The 23551-nt window shown below is 43.3% G+C and overlaps 1 protein-coding gene across 3 annotated transcripts in view; it reads left to right on the top strand.

The window, feature by feature from the left end:
• PASK (PAS domain containing serine/threonine kinase) overlaps positions 1-23551 on the top strand; it is a 62985-nt gene that overhangs the window by 12482 nt on the left and 26952 nt on the right. Inside the window, exons 2-8 of one of the 3 annotated variants that reach the window (XM_074297967.1) lie at positions 1336-1572; positions 14597-14808; positions 15960-16130; positions 16584-16727; positions 18041-18175; positions 18979-19239; positions 22880-23027. In XM_074297967.1, coding sequence (XP_074154068.1) covers positions 1383-1572; positions 14597-14808; positions 15960-16130; positions 16584-16727; positions 18041-18175; positions 18979-19239; positions 22880-23027 — 1261 coding nt within the window. In that variant the 5' untranslated portion in view covers positions 1336-1382. Of the gene's footprint in view, positions 1-1335; positions 1573-14596; positions 14809-15033; positions 15410-15959; positions 16131-16583; positions 16728-18040; positions 18176-18978; positions 19240-22879; positions 23028-23551 lie in introns of those variants that run through there. The other 2 variants (XM_074297968.1, XM_074297969.1) reach the window with 2 other exon arrangements.

The following is a 23551-nucleotide window of genomic DNA, read 5'->3' on the forward strand; positions in this document are numbered from 1 at the left end:
CCCTGTGGCCACATTTGTTAATGTAGTGATGTCATTTGGTCCTCTCTGAGAAGGAAGGACAACAGCCAACATCGCATGGCCGGGAAGATGAGCCTTATCTCCTCCTGAGGGGAGAAGTTACTGTTTGTGAGTTTGATACTGTAATACACGTGAGCACTTCCAACAAAGTATAACCTTTAACCTCGAACAGGACAGAACCAGTTACATTCCATTTTAACTGGTCCTTCTGTTAATGGCTACTCTGAATTTATGGACATTTTCTCACAATAGTTTTGACTTAGTCTTGAATGAAAAAGTGAGTTATTAATAAAAACTACCTTTTCTCAATGTGTAGTACTCTTTATTTTTATGTTTCCTTTTTTCTGACTGATATTTTTTCTTTCCATGGTAACAACAGCTTTTTATTTCTGGTCTTTCTGTTTTTCTAACTTTAGGAAGCTTATATCATATTGTAGAGAGCTAGTAGCAGCCCTTCCAGCTCTCAGGTCTTTCTGAATGTCTGTTTTCTTTTATGAGGATTATTAATTCAGCCATTTCTAGTTTATGACTTCTTGGTGGTGTTTTTAACTTTCAGCTTCACTTTCCTTTGAGTTTTGGTGCAGCTGATTTTGTTCTGTGCTTGAATGTCCTTCCCACACCAACAGCTGCTACAATATCTCTTAACAGCTATTGAAGCTGTTTAAGAGAGCTATAACTTTTTATATGTTTTCCTGGAGAAATAGTTATTCTTAAAAATCAGAATTAAAACCACAGCAAATGAAAGCAGTGAAATGTGTGTATGGCCTGAAATCCAGCATTTGGATGACAGAAAGCTAATTAGAGATGGGGAAACAGACTCAGCTGGATTTTATCTGCTCAGGGTCAGACATTTTGAGTCAGCCCGACTCTTATCCGACTCCCAACTAGCCATTGACATTGTCTTTATTATCACAAAATAAAATCATATCAAAGTTATTGCTTGTCCCAAGGAGCTCGTCTAGTACTGTTTTATCTAGTTTAAATCTCTAATTTTTCTATCATAAGCCTCCAGGGAAGTGGCAAATATTTGCTAGAGAGCTGATTGCTGAGTGAATCTGGGCTGATTACTTAAACTCTCCATGTTCTGGGCAGCTTTCTAAGGTGATCAGTTCTGGAACGTGCTTTAGTAGAGGGAGTCTCCCCTCTGGGAGGGTTCTTATAACCAGTGAAAACAAGATGGAAAAGAATTGTGATTCCTTGGCCTGGTTATTTTTGTGCAATGCTTATTATACAACTATGGACAGTTAGGAATTTGATAATGAGTTTTTGATGATAATGATGAATAGATTTGAATGAATTTTTCTTTTCTTTTTCTAGTTGATTTCTTAGGGGTGAAAAGTAGGTGATCTACTTCAGGTCTTAAGATGTCCTTGAAGAGTGAAGTGGAAGATGGTGGTGTGTATACACCAAAGAGATTATCCTTATTAGAAAATGTGGAGATTCCATTTGAAGACAATTACCTAGAGCTGAGCAGATTCTTTCCCAGGGTTTTACAGCACATGAGCAGGAAGAATGGCTTTACCAGACTCTGTAACAGTAAAAAGTCACTGACCGGTAATTATCTCTTTGGATTTCTTTGGGAAATGCTATTTGCTAATTGGAGACTTGCAATTTCTTGTTCTTTTAATTTTCTAGCTGTTACATGTTTTTATTTATTTTTTAAACAATAATATATTTGAGAGAGAGACAGTGTTCAGTTATGAGAGAACTGTATAGTTTCATATGTATTCCTTTTGTATGATTTTTTTTTATATAAAAATATTGGTGTTTGTTAAATTTGGGGGAAAAAAGAACACCTGTTACTCCAACCCTTGGTTACCATTAGGTTTGTGTCCCTGAGGTAGATTTATGGAAAATTTCCTGGGTCCATGGTAATTTTGTGCTGGAAGGAAGCTTATGCCTCCAGGTAGGGAGAGAAAACTCTGTGGGATGAGATCCTAGCCCATAGTTAGGCTGAGTCACTGCTGGCTGACTCCTTGAGAACGTGTGCTTTCGTGCTGAAAAAGAAAAGGTCAACTGGATGCTAATAAATCCACCAGATGTATTCTATACACACTTAATGGGAAGTGAGGCGGGGATGGAGGCAGGTTCCCCAGCTCAGGCCCGTTCCCCCTTATATTGCTTCTCCTGGTCCCGTTCTGGGCGCTGCAGCTGCCAAGTTTGAGGGGAGGGGACTTCTCCTTTCCTCCTCCTTAATCTGTTTCTAGAGCTTTTCAAAAATCCGCCAGGTCCTCGTCCCAAGCTCGCATCCGAAGTCCTGCCAGATGCCCATCTGTGAACAAAGAGCTGGGCTCAGGCATTCCTGAGGCTTCAGGAGCTGTGGGGGTGTTTGGGGATTTGTGGGGCCTAAAGGAGAGGGACTACACGATGGAGCTGGGCTCCTTGTCGATGCCTCGGGAACCCAGCGCACACAGTAAGGGTGCGAGTGAGTGCTCTTAATATCTCTCCGGTGTAAGAGGGTTTGCACACATTTGTTAGTTAACAGAGATTGTCTTCTGCCTTGTATTCCCGGTGCTTACCATGGTGCCTGGCACACAGCAAATGCTTAATAAATGTTTATTGACCTACTGACCATTAAGTATCTCCTGTGTTCCAGAAACTATGCGAAACTTTGAGAATACAAAGCAAGCAAAAGGAGTTCCTGCCCTCAAGGAGATTGGATTCTAATGGAAGAGCTGGTGGCCATAGCCTTGTGTGGACTAGATGGGGGGGGATTTAGAGGAAGTCTTGGGGGGCAGGCCTTGCACTCTGGGCTTGGCAAAGGCCTCTTCAAGAAGAGGGGGTTTGAGCTAAGAAGGAGGTGAGCAGGGAGAGCATTTCTGGCATGGAAGGTCAGCCAGAGAAGAGGCTCTGAGTCCAGAGGGAAGGAACAGCCAACGAAGTGGGTCACTGGGTAGTGGAGCCTCTACGCCAGACCTCAGGATCTCTCTGGATCATATAATGACTCAGAAAATCACCTGCATTGGATTTCCTGGCTGCATTGGCAGTGTGAGCTATGGGTCAGGGTTCCGATGCCTCTGCTGGGGGCCACACATAGAGGAGGAAGGCGCAGGAAGTCTGCAAAGGGAGGAGAGGAAGGCCTTTAAAGGCCTGGCAGAAGATTTTACTTGGGGTACTGAGGGCAACAGGCAGCCACTGCCTTTATCGAATGGGGAAAATGAAGGAGAGGCTTTTCCAGTAAGGAAGCCTTCTGGTGGCTGTGGAGTGGAGAGAAGGGGACGTTCAGCCCAGATGTGCTGGGCAGAATCCAAAGGCTTTGCCCACAGTAGCCATGGGGGTGAATGAGAGTGAAGGTGAATGAGAGTGAAGGCATGAAAATGGTACCTCTGTCCAGCCTCGGTGGATTCCCTGAATAGGAATAGGGAAGTTCAGAAGGAGAGAATTTTTTGGGGGGCGGGCAGATAATGACTAATTTCAGATTTAATGAGTTTAAAATATTTATGAGACATTCAGTTTGAGGTGTCCAACTGGAGATGCAAGACTGGAGGTCAAGGAAATGGTTAAGCTGGATAAAGAGTCCTAGCACCACTGACCTAGAGGTGATGGCTGAGCTTCTAGGAGCTGATGAGATCACTGACCAGCGTTTAGAGAAGGAGAAGCAAAAGGAGGTTCTGAACAGAGCCTGAGGGGCCTCCTGTGATCTGTGGGCATGCCTTCAATGAAGGAAGAGAAGCCACGGGATAGACTGGGCAAGGACCAGGAGGGACCCGGAGATGAGAGAAAGCATCAAGGACAGATGTCCAAGGATGGTGATCGAGAAAAATCCAAAAGGCAAGAGATCCCTGGGAGTCAGGACGGGCAGCGAGCTGGAGCAGTGGACAGTGCCAAGCCCAGCAAAAAAAGCCCCGAATTCAGTTGTGTGACTCTGGGCAAGATTCACTGGGCAGACCTTGGTTTCCTTAACTGTCAAATGAGCTGGAGAAGGAAATGGCCGAGCACTCCAGGATCTCTACCAAGAAAGCCCCAAATGTGAGTGAGAGAGTAGCAGGAAGTAAAATAGCTCAATTACCAAACCAACTCAAATGTTTAGAAAATCTACCTGGTCAAGAAATCCAAGAAAAAGTCACAGTGAGATGTTTTCCCAGCCCATGGAGGCCGAGGCAGTCAGAAAAGTATGTGGACAGGAACGTGCTGTATGAGAAAGCTGAGTGAGGGCCCCAGGGCTAGAAGAGACCCCAGACCCCAGGATATCCCTGCACTTGCATAGGGGACAGGGACTGGTGCTAGCTGGTGCTGCTAACTCTGTTGCTAACAACACAGTTCTGAGTCAGAGTCAAAGGGAGAATCTGCACAGAGAGATTGTGGAAAGAAGTGTTTGCCAGCAGGCACTAGCTGTTTATTGAATAGGGAACAAAACCAGCCATTGTTTGATTGATCTCAGGAGCAGATCAGGACTTAATTCTAGCCTCTACTCTGGAGAAGCAGGCCAATAGTCCCAGATCAAAGGGGAATCTTTCTGAATCTGCAGACGAAAAAGAGAGCATTTCTATATACACAGTACAACTTAAAGAGAGGTTACTATAAAACATTTTCATTTCATGCTGACTACTTAAAAAAAACAAAAACAAAAAACCTAGATTACCTGCCATTTTTAAAGGTACTTTGCTTTCTATGGATTCCTTCTGCATTTTTTATTCTCTATTTTGTTAGCAATGAGCTAACAGTGGCCAAGTCCATCATCATCATGCTGAAACTTCCAACGGAGGATACATCTGCATTTGGAACTTCTTACTGAGCTCATCACCTTAGATCACATCATTTTAAGAGTATTAAAAGCTTGCAGCCCCCAGCCTGAGCTGTGAAAGCAGCACAAGTATCTAAGAAGACAGAAACTCAGGCCACACATTTCTGCCAGAAATGTTCAGATATTGAAGATCATGTCCAGAGTCAAGAAGTCAGCTGGAAGAATAAGCAAAGAAACAGAAAAAAAAAAAAAAAATCCCACCAAAAAAAGCTGTCACGGGGACAGAGAAGCTCAAAATAAACTCCAAAGAAGAGAAAAGCATTTATAAGAAAAGCTTCAAAGACAAAAAATAAATGCATATTTTCTAACCATAATGCAATAAAAATTATGTTCAATAAAGGATTTTTGAAATAAAGAAAAAACATTAATTGGAAACGTAATCCTAAAGAATAGCTGGGACAAATCACAGAACAAATGGAAGCACTTCATAATTTAATTATAGATAATGATAACATGAGACAAAATACCAAAATTGAGGACGTAGGGGAAAAAAACCAGTAACTATGGAGAGAGCTTTTAGTAGAATGAGTCTGACAAACTACAGAGTTAAGAAGGTGTGAGTTTAAAATAAGAACTCTTTGAAAGTGGGCTTTTGCTCTTCAAAATAGAGTATTTTCTTCCTGAAAGCTTCCCATTTGGAAGAATTTTTCAAGTAGGTTTTTACTTATATTTTGTTTTTTTATACAACATAGTTGTCCTAGTATCTTTCTTTCTCCTCCTCCCAGAGCACCATCTCAGAAGACAAAAAAGGGGCTAGCTTTTGCAGTAAAGTAAAATAGAAGAATTTTTGTTTACTTTTTTCACCATTTGAGCTGACTGAGGAATCAAATGGTCAGATCTATGCTTAAAGACTTGCTTTAGCAGCAGTATGTAGGATAGACTTTGAGGTGAGAGACTGGAAGCAGGGAGACCAAGTCGCAGACTCATTGGGAAGCTACAGCAGTCTAGGTGAGAGATGCTAAGGGCCTGCACTAGGATGCTGGCAATGGGAATGGAGGGAGAGTGCTGTGAGAGGTAGAAATGGCAGCTACTGGAATATGTGCAGTGAAGAGGAGGAGGAGGAGGAGGAGGGAGACCAGGTGATATCAAGTTCACAGACCTGGTAGTCTTTATCAATTCTATCAATTCCACTGTCTTAGTACCTTGTAAGAATTATAACAGGAGGGATGCTAGTTTGTTTCTTAGACAGAAGCAGGGAAGTCTGTAAGAGAGGAAGAGAAAGTGTTTTCTTTTGGACATGTTGAGTTTGAGATGTACTTGGGGACATAATGATTTGAAATATCCAAGAGACAATTGATGATGCCGAACTAAAGCCCAGGAGAGAAGTTGGAGCTGGATATGTCTGAATTTATGAGTGCTTCTTGCCTCGCATCCTAGGGACATAAAGCTGTCTACTTTCTCCTCCTCTCCCTCCCCTTTTCTCTTTGAGAGATTATTTATATTATAAATCTGGATTGATATCATAGTCTCTATTTTCACATTAATAGGTGTTGATCTTTGCTCTTTGAAAAAGAACCCAATAAATTCCTGCTGTGCAAAGTCAGCCTAAGAGACTCCATGGTTAACCCTTGTTTGATCTTTGGCTGATGTACAAGCCTGTGGAGAATGACAATCTGAAATTATTCCTGTCCTTGTGTCCTGGAGTTGGGGGTGGGGAACAGGAAGGAGGAGGGAGGAGGAGGAGGAGAAAGCCGAGGCACCAAATTCATCTTCTTATCCTACTTGGACCAATCAGTATTTTCCTGCCCTAATCAATCATTTACTCCTGTGTATAAAACTGTGCAGCTATCTGAGCCAGGTGCACTCCAACTGCTTGTTGCTTTGGTGTGCTGATAAAATGCTTTTGCCTTTCTTTTCCTGAGTTTGTTTCATTGAGCAGGGTGAAGCCCAAACCAAGATTTCCCTTACGACTGCTTGGGAAAGCAGTTGGAATAAATGCCATTTAAGATTCTGCAAAATTCTAGTATTTTATGATTCTGAAGTTTTAAAGGTTTTTTTACTTAATTGAAAGTATGTTGAAGCATTAAAAAATATGCATTTGACTAGCAACAGTAGAGTTATAAATATATGAAGCGGCAGTAGTTTTGGCTAGAGGTTTTGATTTGCTCATTTCCGTTTTCTTTTAGACTTTTTCTTTCTTTTTCTTTTTTATTTTTTGGCGACAAGGCTTGTTTGGAAATAGGTCATTTAGGATTTTACATGTATAACTGATATCACATGCTTACCTTCTTGATGAGTGGAAGAGGGCAAAGGGAAGAAGAGAATTGGGATTCAAAATTTAAAAAAAAAATGTTAAGTATAGCATTTTAAAAATGCAGCAGAAGGCATTGTTTGTTCCCTTTCATCAGGTCATGCTATCGGTGGTATACGTTGTTGGTACTAGAATTTTGGATTTCTGGCTCCTAGGATTGTTTCCTCTTGCTCTTATTCCTTCTGGCATAGAAGTAAAGAGTAACAAAGCCCTCCTGATTTGATTCCTTCCACCTCTTTTTTTTCCTCTCTTCTATATTAAAATTTTTAAAAATTTGTTTTGGACATAGTACATCTTAAAAAAGAGGTTTTACTATAAAACATTCATTTTCATTTCATGCTGATTACTTAAAAAAACCTAGATTACTTGTCATTTTTAAAGATACTTTGCTTTCTCTGATTCCTTCTGTATTTTCTTATTCTCTACTTTGTATTTTTTATAATTTTTTTCCTTTCTTCTGATTTGCTAATTTCTAATAATACTTCCTTTTTCCAGTGCAATGTTCCTTTATTAGCCTAGTTCAAAGCACTAAAATATAAAGACAATTAGAGAAGTTTAAAATATATGATTTCTGGGTAATTTTGTTGTTTTATTAATTAGGCTGGCATGTTTATTAGTAAAAGGATGGTTATTTGTCCTTCTCCCTTAGGCCAAAGACAATCAGTGGACTTAGGGCATATATGTTCTTTTGGAAGAATGGCCATCAGCTCGGATTTGGCTAGCAGTTAATGAGAAGAACAACATTACAACAAGGGTTGTATGACATCATGTCATCCTTGTCAGAGAGACTATTTCTGTAGCAGAACACCCCAGCTTTGGCAATCTATACAAAGAATTTATGCCCTATCCAAGCCTGAGCAGAACACAGTGGCTACTCCTCCTGGGTTAGATCTCAGCGAGAAAGTTAGTCTATTCATTATCAGCAGTGTCCTTCAAGAAATCAGAACTTTAGGAAAAGGGAATTCTGGATCTCCCCAAATCATTAAAGTTAATAATCACTTTTCTCATTATTTGACAATAAAATATATTTCTTGAAAAGGTGATAAAATGAACATTTTTTCACAAACCTGAAGGTCCTTTCTTTAATTGAACCTAATCAATAAGATTTTACTGTACTTATTGTCTTTTTATGCTTTATATAAACCTCTTTTAAAAGTCTCCTGATTGCTTCATTTCTTAATGATAGCTAATTTTAGACCTAACACTGTAAAATGCCCACTAAAGATCAGGGGAAGAGGAGATAAAAGGTTGTTGGAGGCAGTTAACAACAGAGAATACAAGCATCTTTTTGCATCCTGAATCCAAAAATATTTCACAGAACCTACCAAAGACATTTCAAAATTGACTTCCCCGTACTTGTAGTGATTGTCATAGATGGTATTCCCAGGAGGGATCCAGAAAGCCTGAGCTAAGGTGAACAAGCCTTAGACAAGAAATCCAGGACCACAAGGATGTGTGAGTTTTAGGTTCTTGCCACCTGTTACAGTCAAAAGGATACAGAAAAAAAGAGCCAGTTGAGGGATGGCCATCTGGCCAAGAAGATGGTGCCCAAAGACGGCCTATGCATTTCTAGGACACAGATGGGCTTCAAACAGGAATGGATCCTTGCAAGCTGACTCAGAAAACCACAAATGCAAACTCTTTCTTGTGTTGTATTTGTCTTCGTTTGATTAAACATTCCCTAGTGATATCTGGCAAGATCCTGGGAGCTTGGCTTGAGAGTATGGCACCTCTGGCCTCGAGCAGAGTAAGATTAACTTTGGCGTGAGTGTCATGGCTCCAGCCTGGCACGAATCTTAAGGAGACTGACTGAGGAGCCCCAGTTTGCTTTGTGACAGGCAAGTCCGACTCAAAAGGTTGTAGACTGAAAAGGCTATAAGAAGGAGAAAGGTGCCTTGGCTTAGCCATTGGTGGATGCGACGGCCGCGAGCTATAACAAGGAAAGGCGGTCTGTAAACTTGGGCTCCTACAGGAAACAGTCTTGGAGGAAAGAGTCAGGAAAGCCCAGGGCTCTGAACATGGATGTTAGTTCCTCAAATGCAGACAAAGATGACGTGAACCTCCTGGTGTGGGGAGGCCTGCTGAACCCTCTTTCCTTGTTGCCAGAGTGCGACTGGTGACTAGAATACGGTTCTGGGTGAGAAGAAGATCAAGGGGGGAGTCCTAGTGGGTGCATTAGGAAGGAGTAGATGCCAGAACTGACTGGGAAGTGAGGGGAGGGTTCAGAATCACCAGGGAAAGCCTCTGGGTAAAGACAGATAGGAGAACAGGAAGTTTTATTAAAGAAGTGATTGGAGAGCATCTGAGGCAGACAGCTCCATGTAGCATCACCTAGAATGGGCTGTGTCGGGCGTAGAAAGAGCGGCCTGGGCTGGATGGATGCCTGCAAGGATTGGGGCCTCCCGGATGGCTGGACCCCAAGAGTGCCCATTCGTAGTGGGTCAAGGTCAAGGGTTCCTTGTTCTAGATTGGAGTTGAAAAGTCAGAGGGCCCAAGCCGTAGAGAAAACCAGCATCTTTACTGAAGATTTAGCTCTAGGCCTTTGCTGATTCATGTTCTCCATTTAGTCCCTCTGTCTCCATCCCCGGAATTAGTTTGTGTTCCCTTTGGATGCAGAAACTCCTTGAGAGCAGGGAAAATTTAATTTGACTGGCAGCATTCCTACTTAGAGGGGGCCCTCTGTAAGTGGAGGTTGTTCATTTGGTTGATGGCAGGCACACTTTTGCTTGGTCTTTTCAGGTGCTAGCGTGGTGCTCCGCAGATAACCACCATCATGAATGTAACAGATAATATTTTACACTGGGCTCCAGGGTCTGCCTTACCTCTCTTACCTCCTTGGGTTTCCCAGTTAACTCTTAAGAGGTGGATGCTCTCATTGCTCCCATTTTAAAGAAGAGGAAACTGAGGCAGACAGCAATTAAATAACTTTCTCAGCTCGCACAATTACTAAGTGTCTGAGGCTGGATTTGAATTCAGGTTTTCTTACCTCCAGGACCTGAGTTCAGATCCTGCTTCATATAATTTTTGGTTGTGTGACCCTCTGGAAGTCATTTAACCTTTGTTTGCCTCAGTTTCTTCATTTGTAAAATGGAAATAATAATACTTACCTCCCAGGGGAACTGTTGTGAGCATCAAATGAGATAAGATTTGTAATGTGATCTGCAAGCTTGAATGTGTTTCATAAGTGCTGGTACCTAGCTACCAGTAGGCACTTCATAAATGCTTATTGAATAGAATTCAATTGATAAGATTTGCAGAGGGAGTGGGGCCAGAGAATGCCAAAAAGTTTGTGAGACTGGAGGTCTCCACTGGCTGACGCCTACCGACGCTGACCAAGGGAACTCCATGCCTGGACGGTATAGAGATTGTTGTACTAGTGTACATTGAGGAATGTTCTTTGCTTAGTTTCCTATAACTATATCATAAATTCAGTCAACAATAAGGATAAAAAAGAGTAAAGTTTCAAAATTGCTTTCCTTGTAACAGACCCCATGAGGTTTCTTAGCCATAGTTTACAGATATGTAAACTGAGGCTTTGAAAGGTGAATGAACTTGACCATGGAATTCACTTGGTCAGTGAACATTTAGGCCTCTGAACTTTTAAACCAGAACTGTTTCTATTTCTTTAAGTTATAAGACTTCAAAATCTTAACAGGTAGTATCTTAATAGTGCTCTGATTATTGATGGTGGTGCTTCTGAGATCATTCTGCTAGCTTTCCAGGACTTCTGTTGTTGTTGTTGTTGTTGTTTTCCAGAACAATCAATGGAAAATTGAGTCTTAGCATGAATTTTCTTTTCTTTCTTTCTTTTTTTAAAAATAGCTTTTTAGTGTCAAAACACATGCAAAGATAATTTTCAACACTCACCCTTGCAAAACCTTGTGTTCCAACTTTTTCTCTCTTCCTTCCCTTGCACTCCCCTCCCTGAGACAGCAAGTAATCCAATATAAGTTAAACAAGTGCAATTCTTCTAAACGTTTTTCCACATTTATTGTGCTGCACAAGGAAAATCAAATCTAAAAGGAAAAAAAATGACGAGGAAAAAACAAGCAAGCAAATATTAACTCTGAAAGAGATGAAAATACTCTGTTGTGATCCACATTTAATCCCCATAGTCCTCTTTCTGGATGCAGATGGCTCTGTCCATCACAAATCTATTGAAATTGGTCTGAATCACCTCATTGCTGAAGAGTCAAGTTGGAATGAATTTTCAATATTCACCAATTCATTTTGGTCCTTCTGCAAGATTTTGGATTGTGTTTCACATATTTCAAAAATATCTTTATATAAGAGGAAGCTCTTAGGAAGGAAAAGACAACAAGGGATAAAAGGAGTAAAAGTAAAAAAAAAAGATAGAAATAAAATCAAATTTTAAAAGGCAAATAAATGCAAAGACAAATCTCAGATGTCAGAATAACAAAAAGATGTCCTACTGAACTCCATTCTCACCCCCCAAAAGGCCTCCAAACAAATTTAGAAATCCAAGAAAAAGCTACAGTGTATTACCTTTCCAGCCAAAATGGGCACCAGGAAGGTATGGAGATGCTGGGGATAGGATTTGATGAGGAGCACCCTGAGGGGTACCCAGAGAGAGGCTGAGTGTCAAGGAGAGAAGAGGTTCTGGGCTGTACCAGGACACCTCAAACTCCTGCAGGATGGTGGGAGGAGGCACCAGCAAATCACGGATCCAGAGTGGACCGAGAAGGGGACCTGTATCCAAGGATCCTGGGAGGTATACCAGATCCCAAGAGCAGAGCCAAGGTCTCCATTCCACCTTCAGACCCACTTTGAAACTTGCAGAGGAATGACTGGCACAGAAACCCCATCCCAAAGGAAAGCCTGCATTTCTGTCACTGGACGAGCAGGACCTTGCAGCTCACTAGTAGGGGAGGGCAGCAGCATCTACTCTTGCTCAGACCCAAACCCAGGCCAGGAACTTGCAGAGCTCTCACCAGTTTTTCTCACGATCACTGTGGAGGCTTACAGGTATGTTAGATGTTCTAACATCTAGTCTGGAGTCAGGAACCAAGACGAAAAAATGAATGAACCAAAAAATCTGACCCCAGAAATTATGCTGATGGGATGCTCAAGAAACTACTCAGCAGAGTATGACTTGAAAGCATTTGTGAGCAAAGCCTCTGAGAAAGTTCAGGTGGACACAACTACAACTAGAATTCCTGCGTGAGATAGAGAATTAAAAATATGTCTGTGAATATGGTGAGTCCAATAAATATTTATTAAGCATCTCCCTTATTCCAGGCACTTCCTTGGGGAGTTAGCCAAGTACCTTGTAGTACCTTGGCCAACCTACTGCCTCCAGACAGGCATGAGGGCATTATGGTCTGAACCAGGGTGGAGGTGGTATAGGGGAGGAGGGGCGTGCTTGAGTGATGGACTTGGAGATGAGGAGAGAAGCTGGAAAATGGGGCGCAAGCGCAGAGCAAGGCATGAAGATCCCAGATTGAAGATGGAGGCATTCCAGAGAACTGAAAAGGTGGGGGAGAAGGAATCAGCTAGTGGAGAATGGTTTCGGATGGGAACCAGAAAGAGTTCCAAATCATTGAAATGGGTGTGAGTGTGCATGTTTGTGACTGGGCAAAAGGCTCTAGTCTACCAGAGGAGCCTGAGATGGAAGGCCCCTAGTCCCTCTGGAGGCTGGGCAGTAGGCAGGAGATGTGGAGCACCATCTGGAAGTTGGATCTGTACATCCAGAGACGCGAGTCTCGCTCTCCACCCACTTCCTCTTTCTCTTTCCTCAGAATCTTGCAAGGGAGATGGAAGGTGAACACTTGAGGAAAAAAAATTGAGAAAAAAATGAGAATTGTGGAAGAAAGAATTGAAAAGGGAATTAATAGCTTGGCACAAGAGACACAAAACTTTACCCAAATAACAAATGTCCTGAAAATTGGAATGGACCAGACAGAAGCCAGTGACTCTGAGACAACAAGAAATGTTAAAACAGTAAAAAATAAAAAAGTAAGTTATCTCATGATAAAAAACAACTGAACTAGAAACAGATTAAGGAATTAAAATTTAAGAAACTCTAGATTACTTAAAAGCTATAACCAAAAAGAAATTCAAGACATGTTAAAAGAAAACTGCCTAGAACTCTTAAAACTAGAGCACCGAGTGGAATAGAACTCATTGGTCACATCCTGAAAGTTAACCCAAAATGAAAAATTCTGGGAACATCACAGCCAAGATCCAGAGCTCGCAGGTCAATGAAAAAATCCTGCAAGCAGCCAGAAAGACTTGAAATTTAAATACTAAGGCACCAGTTAGGATCACACATGATTTAACGCAACTCCTCTAAAGGAGCAGAGAACTTGGAAAATGATATTCAGAAGGCATACTTCAAGCCAAACATAACTTAGCCAGAAAAACAATATAATCATAGAGAAGAAAAATGGCTTTTCAGTGAGCTCGATGATTTCCAAATATTCTTGATGAAAAGACCAGAGCTACCAAAAAACTGCCCCCAAAACCAAAATCCTCTAGTTAAACACAGTAGTGAAGAGAAACAGAAAAAGATAAACATGAATAAACAATCCTAAGGGACTAATAATGATAATTTGCTTACTTCATATATGGGGAGGTGATACGTGTGAACCTTATCATCAGAAGTCATAGAGTGAAGTAATTAGACAAAGCCTGGGTCCTACCAGAGGAATTCATTAGAGAGCAAAGGGAAAAGAGGGGGAGGGGGAAATTGTGAGTGTGGAAACAAGGTGGGAATGACCGACTCTTGAATCTTATTCTTGTCTAAACTGGTCAAGCCACAGAGCTGGGTACAGAAATGTGAGGGAGGAGGGGGGGGATGAGCGGGAGGGCAGGCTGTAAAGCTGCAGTGGGTAGAGTCTTATGCCTGGACAGGTGACCCTGGGCAAGACACTTCACCTTGTTTGCCTCATAGTTTCCTCATCATAAAATGGAGAAAGAAATGACCAACTGACCCTGTGTTTTTGCCAAGAAAACCCAAAATGGCGTCACAGAGTTGAACAAAAAAGGTTAAGGAAGATATTAATCCTAAGGGGAAAATATGAATATTTATTGTTCTTTTTGAGGTGGCAAAGAATAGGAATTTCAGAATTGGGGAATGGCTAGACAAGTTATGGTATATAAATATGATAGCATTTTCACATACTGCGAGAAATTATTTCAGAGAAACCTGGGAAGATTTGTATGAACTGATGCCGAGATAAGTGAATAGAAGGAGAACAGTTTGTACGAGGACAACAGCGTAGTAAAGATAAACAAGTTTGAAGGAATTAGGAACTTTGATCAGTGTGATGACCAACTAATTCTGCATAATTGATGACATGCTACCCACTTCCTGATAGAGGTGAAGGACTTAGGGCAGAAGGAGATAAGTCTGTTTTTCTCCATGGACAAAGAGGAACTTGTTTTTGCTTACCTATGAATATTTGTAATGGGTTGTGTTTTTCTTTCATTCTCTGTTGGGGGGAAAAGATGGGGGTGGAAGGGAGAGAAAGTAGATTTTTGCTGATTGAAAAAAAATATTTAAAAACATCTCAGATTCTTTGCAGCTGCAGCTCACTCTTTCCTTTTCTTTTCCTTTTCAGAAGACAAATGGAACACCTATTGCTTGTCTTCACTGGCTGCCCAGAATATTTGTACAAACCGCTTCAGCGTCATGTCCCAGGCAGACCATTCCACTTCCATATTTAGCTCTTTACTGACTAACTTGCCTTCGGGGTCATCCAATCAGGCTCTGTCCTCATGTGTGTGTGCCCCAAATAAAGCCATATTCATAGTGGAATTGAGGACAATGAAGGTAGGATTCACTTCGGTCCTGATAACCAGCCGGAGAAATGCCTTTTTTTGTTTTGGTACTTCAAATCAATCAGTTGGAATTGGTGTGCTTGTTAAGTACTGTTAAGACAGAACATTTAGGTCCATCTTTGTGTGTTTTTTTTTTTTTTTTAATTAAAAAATTTATTTTTAAAGCTTTTTATTTTCAAAACATATGCATATAGTTTTTCAACATTCACCCTTGCAAAACCTTGTGTTCCAAAATTTTTTTCTCCCTCCCTTCCTCCCACCCCCTCCCCTAGATGGCAAGTAATCCAATATAGGTTAAACATGTACAATTCTTCTCTACATATTTCCACAATTATCATGATGCACAAGAAAAATCTGATCAAAAAGGAAAAAAAAATGAGAAAGGAAACAAAATGCAAGCCAACAACAACAAAAAGAGTGAAAATACTATGTTGTGATCCCCACTCAGTCCCCACAATCCTCTCTCTGGGTGCAGATGGCTCTCTCCATCACAAGAAGGTCCATCTTTATAAAGTAAATAAACCCATGTGAAGTTGATGTTAGATGGACTACAATTGGATTTTTCACTCTTTCTTCACCATATTGGCTGAAAGGTAAAAGATCTTTCATCAGTTCTCCAGGTCTGTATTGATAGAGGGAATAATCACACTGATGAATTTATAGATTCTTGCCGCATTGACATACTTTGTAACGCTAAAGATTCAAGGGAGAGGAAGGGTCAACCATTTCCCGTTATCTGCTTAGCTATTAGCCCAATTAAGAGAAAAATGAACTTAAAAATGTTTCACTTTTCCAGCTTAGAAGCTAGTGCCCTGTTGATGTGATTTTGCATTTTTAGCATTCATATTTATGATTAGAAGATTGTAGATATGAATTGGATAAAATAGTCTAATTCTTGGATTATCACTGGGCTTTTCTTTTGGTCTGTAGGATAGAAATGTTCAGTGGTGCATAGGGAAGGAAAGCTTGTTTCCTTGGTTAAACACATTTATTAGAGCTGGATGTGATGGCAAGGGGGTGGGGAAGCCAGAAGCATTCTGGGGTGCTTAGAGAGGTAAGAAGTCACAGCATCGGTGTGTATTTGAACTTTGGGGGAATTGCTTTGAGCCACTTGTGCTTTCTCCCCGCTCTGTCCCTTCTTAGATCCTTGTTGTCAACGACCAAGCTTGTGAGCTACTCGGCTATTGCAGTCAAGATATGATTGGTCGGAAGTTGCCGCTGTTCTTCTCTAGATCCAGCACTTCCATAGTAGAGGCATTAATTAAGGAGTCTGGCGAGACGGATGGACAAAATGTCATCGCTTATGGAACAGTGGTGAGTGGGGATTTTGTGCCTTGGAAGCTGGGCCACTTTCTGTCCTTATGTGGGCCTTTCACATTTTGCCCATAATCTGCCCTGCTGTGCGTCAGCCTTTAAAATTCATAATTGTTCCTGTCCTTAAAGTCGGCATTTCCATATTTATTTTTCATATCCAGAGTTTAATTAGCAGGTCCCTTTGATAAGTGAACAGTCTTGTTCGATCCCAGGGGCTGGAGACTGCTGCCCTCCGAGACCATCTCCCGCGTCCTTTAGGGAGGCGCTTCACCCTGCTGAGCCACTGGTGGGGTTATTTTCCTTAGTCATTCATCCTTGAAAGGTGACGGTCCTGCTGCTGGCCCCGTCACCATGACAAAGGCGGAAAGCTTCAGGCGGGCCGGAGTAGGCTTCAGGGGTGGGCTCCCGCCCGCGCCAGTTGGTGGGGAGGTTCTGAGCCCGGTCCGTTCCCAGGTGGACATCCTCTGCTCCAACAAGGAGAAGATTCCCGTCTCCATCTGGTTGAAGAATCTGGAGCACGACAGCTCTTCTCGCTGCTCGGTTGTGTTGCTGGAGCCCGTGGAGAGATTCACCGCTGAGATCTCTTTCCAGAGAGACGTGAGTTGGGCGTTCCATTTCCCAAGTGAAATGCCATCTGTCATTTTGGCTTCACCCTAGTTCTCCCCATTATCCATTTAGGGGAATGAAGAGCCTCTGATGTAGGAGAGGCTTCCGTGGGACAGCCTAGGGGCTGGGGAGGAGCTTGGTTTAGGCCTCTTTCCTGAGGTAACTTGTGGGTCAGCCATCTAGTGGTGATTGACTGTATCTCATTTGGGGTCTCCTTGGCAGAGATACTGGAGTGGTTTTCTTCTCCATCTCATTTTACAGATGAAGAAACTGAGGCACACAGGGTGAAAGAACTTGCCCAGGATCCCATAGCTAGCAAGTGTCTGAGTCGAGATTTGAACTCAAGTCTCTTGGGTTTTTCTGACTCCCAGCCTGACACCTATCCCCTGTGCCAACTAGAACATGTCATCTAACCTGGAGACACATGTTTTCATTACTGCTACACATTCCCTGGCGTGGTAGGGGAAGTAGTGGGTTCAGGGTCAGGGTCTCTGCCCAGATCCTGCCCCTAATGCTTATTAGCTGTGTGACTCTGGAGAAGTCACCTCTCCTTTATGGGGATCCTGTAGCTTCCTCTGATTATCTACCAAGTGATAGATGGGGTGTAATCAGAACTGGTGAAAGGGAGTTCTCACAGTGGAACTTTCTCATACTTGCTTTATCGGGTTGGGAATAAGAAAAATACACATCTAAGTAGGATCATTTGGAAAAATGTTCTCTCATCCTCTTTGGGGAGGGAAAGTTTTTTCCAAAGAGGTGAACTTCTCTGAAACGTTGCCCCGTTAACTTATCGGCACAGCCGTGTCCTCTCCAGCGAGGCAAGGCTGAGTCTGGGGGATCCAGAGCTGCCGCAGGTGGGTGCCCGCACTGAGCCCAATGCGGAGCCATTGAGTGTCCAAACCAGCGGTGCACCCGGTCGGAGCTCCCAGGCCCCTGTCCTTCCAGGCCTGCCATTAAAAAAGAGAAAAGTCCCACAGGGCCCCAATATATCCGGACTACTCAGTGGTAGTAGTTGATGGTGTTTTTTTTTTTTTTTTTTTCTGAGAACTAGAGACAATTTTTCTTGAAGAAATGATGAGGAGGGATTGTTTCAATTTTGTGTTTTTCATAGGTGATTTTGAGTCATTTTTTGTTGTTTCCAAAGAGACTTGCTTTTGAATCATCTGCATCCCTAAAGTAGAGGCAGCTTTAACTTATTTTTTTTTTTACCCAAATAAACTGAGGTTTGATGAATCTGCAAGATGGACAATTAACTGTGATCGTGGCGTATTTCCCACTAAGGTGACCGTGTACTTTTCCCTAAGGGTAAGGTCATATCGTGTGACAGTCCTTTTGCTCAACTGTTTGGCTTCTCCTCCATGGAAGAAGTGAGTGGGAATAAGATCCTGGACCTGATTCCTTCTCTGCAGATGCCACCCCCGGGCCAGCGAATCACAGAGGTAAGAGCTGCCAAGGAGGCCCTTTTCTCCCGGGGCTCTGGCCGACCAGGAACAGACTCAGGGGAGGAGGCAGAGACTCCGTTTTCTGACATTTAAGCTCAGGATTCTTGATCTAGAGTTTTTGGAGTTTCTGGATATCATCTAAGGCAGGGACTTTTAACCTTGGATCCACAAACTTGGTTTTAAAATATTTCAATGTAATTGGTTTTCTTTTTACTCTATTTCTGTATTTAAAAATGTGATTCTGAGAAGGGGCTCACCCCCAGGCTGAGTTAGGGAAGGGCAGAGCCCCAATCCAGTTAGAGAAGGGGGGCTGATTGTGACCGAGAGCTTCCTGCCTGTCCTTGGCGGGTTTGGGAGTCCGTCGGGCAGTCTTCTGCCTTTTACAAAGGCGTTTGATGCACTCCTTATTTCCATTCGGAGATTTTCCTCCTTAAAGCCCTACTTTCCCCTGTTTTTCTTGGTGGCTGTTTGTGCTATGTTTATCCCTCAGGCCTTGAGGTAAGGGAGAAGATGAATTGGAAGAGAGGCCTCTCCTGGGCTCCTGACCCCTGGGGTCTAGGACGAGGGGAGGCGGGAAATCCTTAGGAGAGGTGGAGCCATTGGTAAGAAGGGCAGCCCAGAGGGACGAGAATCAGCCCCCCCGTTGAACATTTATTAAGTGCCTGCTGTATGCCAGGTGGACACAGAGAGAGGCACAGATACTTTTCCGGCCATCAGAAAGCTGGCAGTCGAGGGCCCTGTGTGGCAGCCAGAATCGGGGCAGCAGCCTGCTCTGAACCAGCCCCCTTGACTCTGAACAGGCCTTCAGAATCCAGAGGCTGACGGGGAGAACCAGGAACGGCAGCACCTTCCCTCTGAGCTTGAAGCTGACCTTGAAGCAGCCGGACAAGCAAGAGGGCAAGGCGAAGAAGGGTCTGGCCCTCATCTTCTCGGCTTCCCTGTGGATCTTCACCACCATCAGCGGCCTAATCACCCTTCTGCCCGACGGGACCATCTTTGGCATAAACCACAACTTTGCTCTGATGCTGTGTGGTTATGAAAAGGTAGAAGTGCTGGGAAAGGTAAGAAGCTTTTCTGCTGTTTATTCCCTTTATTCGCACTCTTGTGGAGAGTAGGGACCGGACGAGGACGCCCCTCCATGTACCTGACTGTGGGGCCTCCGCCAGGGGGAGGGGGGCACACAGCTTCCTGAGACAGCTCCCCTTGGCTGCAGCCCAGACCTGCCTCCCATCCTCCTGAGTGAGGCTCTGGGTCAGGCTTCCTCTCCCCTTTTCCTTCATGGTACTTTTAAGATCTGGGAGACAGCTTGGCCATTCCAGCATTTATTAAGCAGCATCTGCATTCTGGGCACAGTCCTAGGTCCTGGGGGAAGATAGCCGAAGAAGGGAGCAGCACCTCCTCTGAAGGAGTCCCATCTAAAGGGGGAGACCCCGAGGGTACCCAGAACGAACCCAAGGAAACTCACTGCCAAGAAAGACCCAATGCCATTCCATACGGGGTGTTTTGAGAGGGATGGCTGCGCTGGGAAACCTGGGGGAGAAGGGGAGCCTTCTGGACAGGGGGACAACCCGCATCCGGGCCAGGAAGGAGACGTGCAGTTTATCCTTAGAGGAAGCTATGGGATCGATTGAGTAGGAGGTGAGTTTGTCAGTAGTAGGTAGGATTCCCTGGATTGGGGAGATGCCAGGGTAGGAAGGACTCTGAAAGAGACTAGCTGTCCCTGCTAAGCATGCTCCAGCTTAAATAGCCTTTTTAAAAAAAAACACAAATTCTGAATTTAACAGACATAAAATAAAATGAACATATCCACATACAGAATATAAAAGAGACTTGTATGGGAAGCTGCTCCGTTCTCTCAGCAGAGCCTGCTTTTGTTTTTATGAAGCAGTCGAGGTTAAGGGTTTTGTCAAATCACACAGCTAGGAAGTGTCAGGGGTCCCAGGCTGGCTTTGAACTCTGGTCCTCCTGATTCTAGAACTGCTGCTCTATAAACTATAGTGCCACCTAGGGGCACCAGCTTGCTGCTGCTTTGAAGTCTGTGCTAAATGCACATGGCACTTGCCAGGCTATCCTGTCTGTCTGTCTGTCTTGTCTGTCCAGCCCTCCTTCTCTTCCCTTCTGGGCACTGACATTTTTTATTTTTATTTTGAGTTTAATAGACATGACAGCAGGCATTTCCATGCACATGGAAGAAAAGAAAAGGAAAACTGTAGATTGAGCTCTCTTTTGGACAGCTTGCTCTTTTTAAAAAATAATCTAAGAAGCTTTACTTGTATCTTTCAAAACTGTCCTTTTTTGTGCTTCTTCCTAGCTTTCCTTTTAATTTTACCATTTCTAAAAATAACCCTGCTTCCTTCCTTCCTTCCTTCTTCCCTTCCTTTTTTCTTTCCCTCCTTCCCTCTTCCTCCTTCCCTCTCTTCCTCCCCCTTCCTTCCTTCCTCTTCCTCCCTCTTCTTTCCTTCCTTCCTCCTTCCCTCTCTTCCTCCCTCTTCCTTCCTTCCTTCCTTCCTCCCTCCCTCCCTCTCTTCCTGCCTCCCTGCCTCCCTTTCTCTCTCCCTCCCTCCCTGCCTCCCTTCCTTCTGTCTATTTTGTTCATAATGAGGTTATCCCTTCTCTTGTCAAGTCACGGCTGACGGGTTTCATCGCCATTCCCTGGAATCTTGGTTTATTATTTCATTGGTCAGTTTTCTCAAGTGTTTCAGCTTTGTTTTTTTTATGTTATATTTACATAATTTTTTTTTTTTGGTTTTGCTCACTTTACACTACATCACTTTATACAGTTTTCATATTTCTTTAAAACTCCCCAAACCTTTTGAGTTTTCTAGTTCTTCACCGTTGCAAAAAGAGTTTCAATAAGTGTGTTTTTACATAGAGATCCTTTCTTTGATCTTTTTACTGTATTGCCCTAATAATAGTATTAGCTGGGTTCTAGTTTGCCCAGGTCAAATGCTTTTCAGAATGACTGGACTTATTTATTATAGCTCCACAGACAATGCCTTGGCGTCCCTGCAGCCCCTTCCACCAATGAGAATTTTCCTTTTTTTTTCTCTTCATATCTTTCCAGTCTGACCGTATGAGGTGAAGCCTCAAGAGTTGCTTTAATTTGCATTTCTCCAATTTTTAATGATTGGAAACATTTTTCATATGGTGATTAATAGTTGAACAGACTCATTTTCTTCCACAGAGCTTCATCTGGTATGTTCTCAAGCCCGTTAGCAGCCTGATTGCCCTCTGGACACTCTTTTCACCTGAGGGCCTGGTACACAGTAGGCACTTGCTAAATATACAATAGTGGATGAATGCATTGCTTCATTGGCTTCCATAGCATGGTACTGCCGCGTGCCTCAGATCTGACTCTGGGCCCAATCTTGCTGTTCTCCCTTTATCCGAGGTGCCCTTGCCTTGGCCCGTGTCTGCCCACTCCTTAAGCAGAGGTGTTTGCTGCAGTACAGAGCCTCCAGACTCACATTTTATCCCCAGGGCCCGGGTGGGAGGGGGGAAGGGGCTCGCTTCCCAGTGACCTCATGGCATCCGCGTCCCCTGGACCGCCCTGCTCACCTTCACTCCTGCTGCTCTTGCCTCGTCCTGCCCAGCAGAGGAAGTGGACAAAATAATGGACAGTTCTGTGACAAACAGAATAAAAACCTGAACTCGTAGCCTTCTGTTGTAGTGGAGGCAGACAGGACAAGTATGATCCTCTGTGAAGGTCAGAGCCTATTGTTGGTGGAGCATCCATAGGACCTGCTGCTCTCTGAGCTGGGACAGATTTGGGAGATCATTCACTCTGACTCAGAGTCAGAACAGGAATTCCCCCCATAAAAAGGAAGCTGCCTTTATCCATTGAACATGAGTGAGAGCTGGGTGGGGGGGTCAGTGGCCTGGAGAGAGTCAAAGGAATGGAAACCTTATGCAAATCTGTTCTCTAAAATGGTTTTACTTTAATCTCTCTCTCTCTCTCTCTCTCTCTCTCTCTCTCTCTCTCTCTCTCTCTCTCTCTCTCTCTTTTCTCTGTCTCTCTTCTCTCTCTTCTCTCTCTCTCTCTCTCTCTCTTTTTCTCTGTCTTCTCTCTCTTCTCTCTCTCTCTCTCTCTCTCTCTCTCTCTCTCTGTCTCTCTTTGTGTGTCTCTGTCTCTGTCTCTCTCTGTGTCTCTCTCTTTCTCTCTTTTTGTGTCTCTCTCTGTCTCTGTCTCTGTATCTCTCTCTCTCTCTGTGTGTCTCTCTTTCTCTTTCTCTCTTTTTGTGTCTCTCTCTGTCTCTTTCTGCCTCTGTCTCTCTTTGTCTCTGTTTCTGTCTCTTTATTTCTCTCTTCCTCTCTCTGTCTCTGTCTTTGTCTCTCTTTCTCTCTTTGTCTCTCTCTTTCTCTTTGTGTCTCTCTCTGTCTCTTTCTGCCTCTGTCTCTTTGTCTCTGTTTCTGTCTCTTTCTCTCTGTCTTTGTTTCCTCTCTGCCTCTCTCTATCTCTTTGTCTCTCTCTGTCTCTTTCTGTCTCTCTGTCTCTGTTTCTCTCTTTGTCTCTTTCTGTTTCTTTCTGCCTCTCTCTATCTCTCTCTTTTGCTTTCCCTTTTCCCCCTCCCCTCCCTTCCCCTCATTTCTTCCTCTTACTTTTTTTTTTACTTTTCCTCTTCCCTTCTCTCTCTCCCTTTCTCTTTGTTGTCATTATAGACTGTGCTTGGGTTCTGAATCTTAAGCGTTGTATGTTTCTAGAGCATCACATTTCTGATACCTGAATTCTTCAACTATATGGACCTGGTCGAAAGTAGCGCCGTGTCATCCATCAGTACTCTTAACTCCATGGAAGACAGACTTGAGAGGGGAACAGAAAGCAGGAGTCGAGCAGGCAGTACTACTAAAGGTAAAAGTGGCACGTTGCAAGGTTTATTTGCTGAAAGCCTCCTCCTGCCCTGTTAGCCATGAGCATCTCTTTGTAGGGACAAATAAGCTCACTATTGAATTAGGAAGGCGCCATAGCCATGGGCTTTCACCCAGCACCTCAGTATTTGAAGACGCCTCCGAGAGTATCTAGCCCAGCTCTGAGGCAGGAGAAAGCAGACATCTCCTTTATAACGTGCCTGGGAAGTGCTCCCCCAGGCTCCACTTAAATGGTTCCAGAGATTGGGGGTTCCGAAGTTGGTGATGGGGCCACTTCTGATTCTCGCACCACTCTGATCACTACAGAGTTGTTCTTTCCTTTGACCTAAAAACTGCCTCTTTGCCACGTCAGTACTTTCTGTATGTTTGTAGGAGCCAAACAAAAAAAATCTCATTCATGATAAGAAAAATTTCTGCAAAGGGTTCTCTTCCCTCTTCGCTCTTTCTTTCTTTGTCTTCCCACTCTGGCCAGAAGTGGGAACAGGGAGGAGATTATATCCTTTGAAA

The sequence above is a fragment of the Sminthopsis crassicaudata genome, chromosome 3, assembly GCF_048593235.1.
Source record: "Sminthopsis crassicaudata isolate SCR6 chromosome 3, ASM4859323v1, whole genome shotgun sequence".
In the NCBI taxonomy this organism is placed as follows: domain Eukaryota; kingdom Metazoa; phylum Chordata; class Mammalia; order Dasyuromorphia; family Dasyuridae; genus Sminthopsis; species Sminthopsis crassicaudata.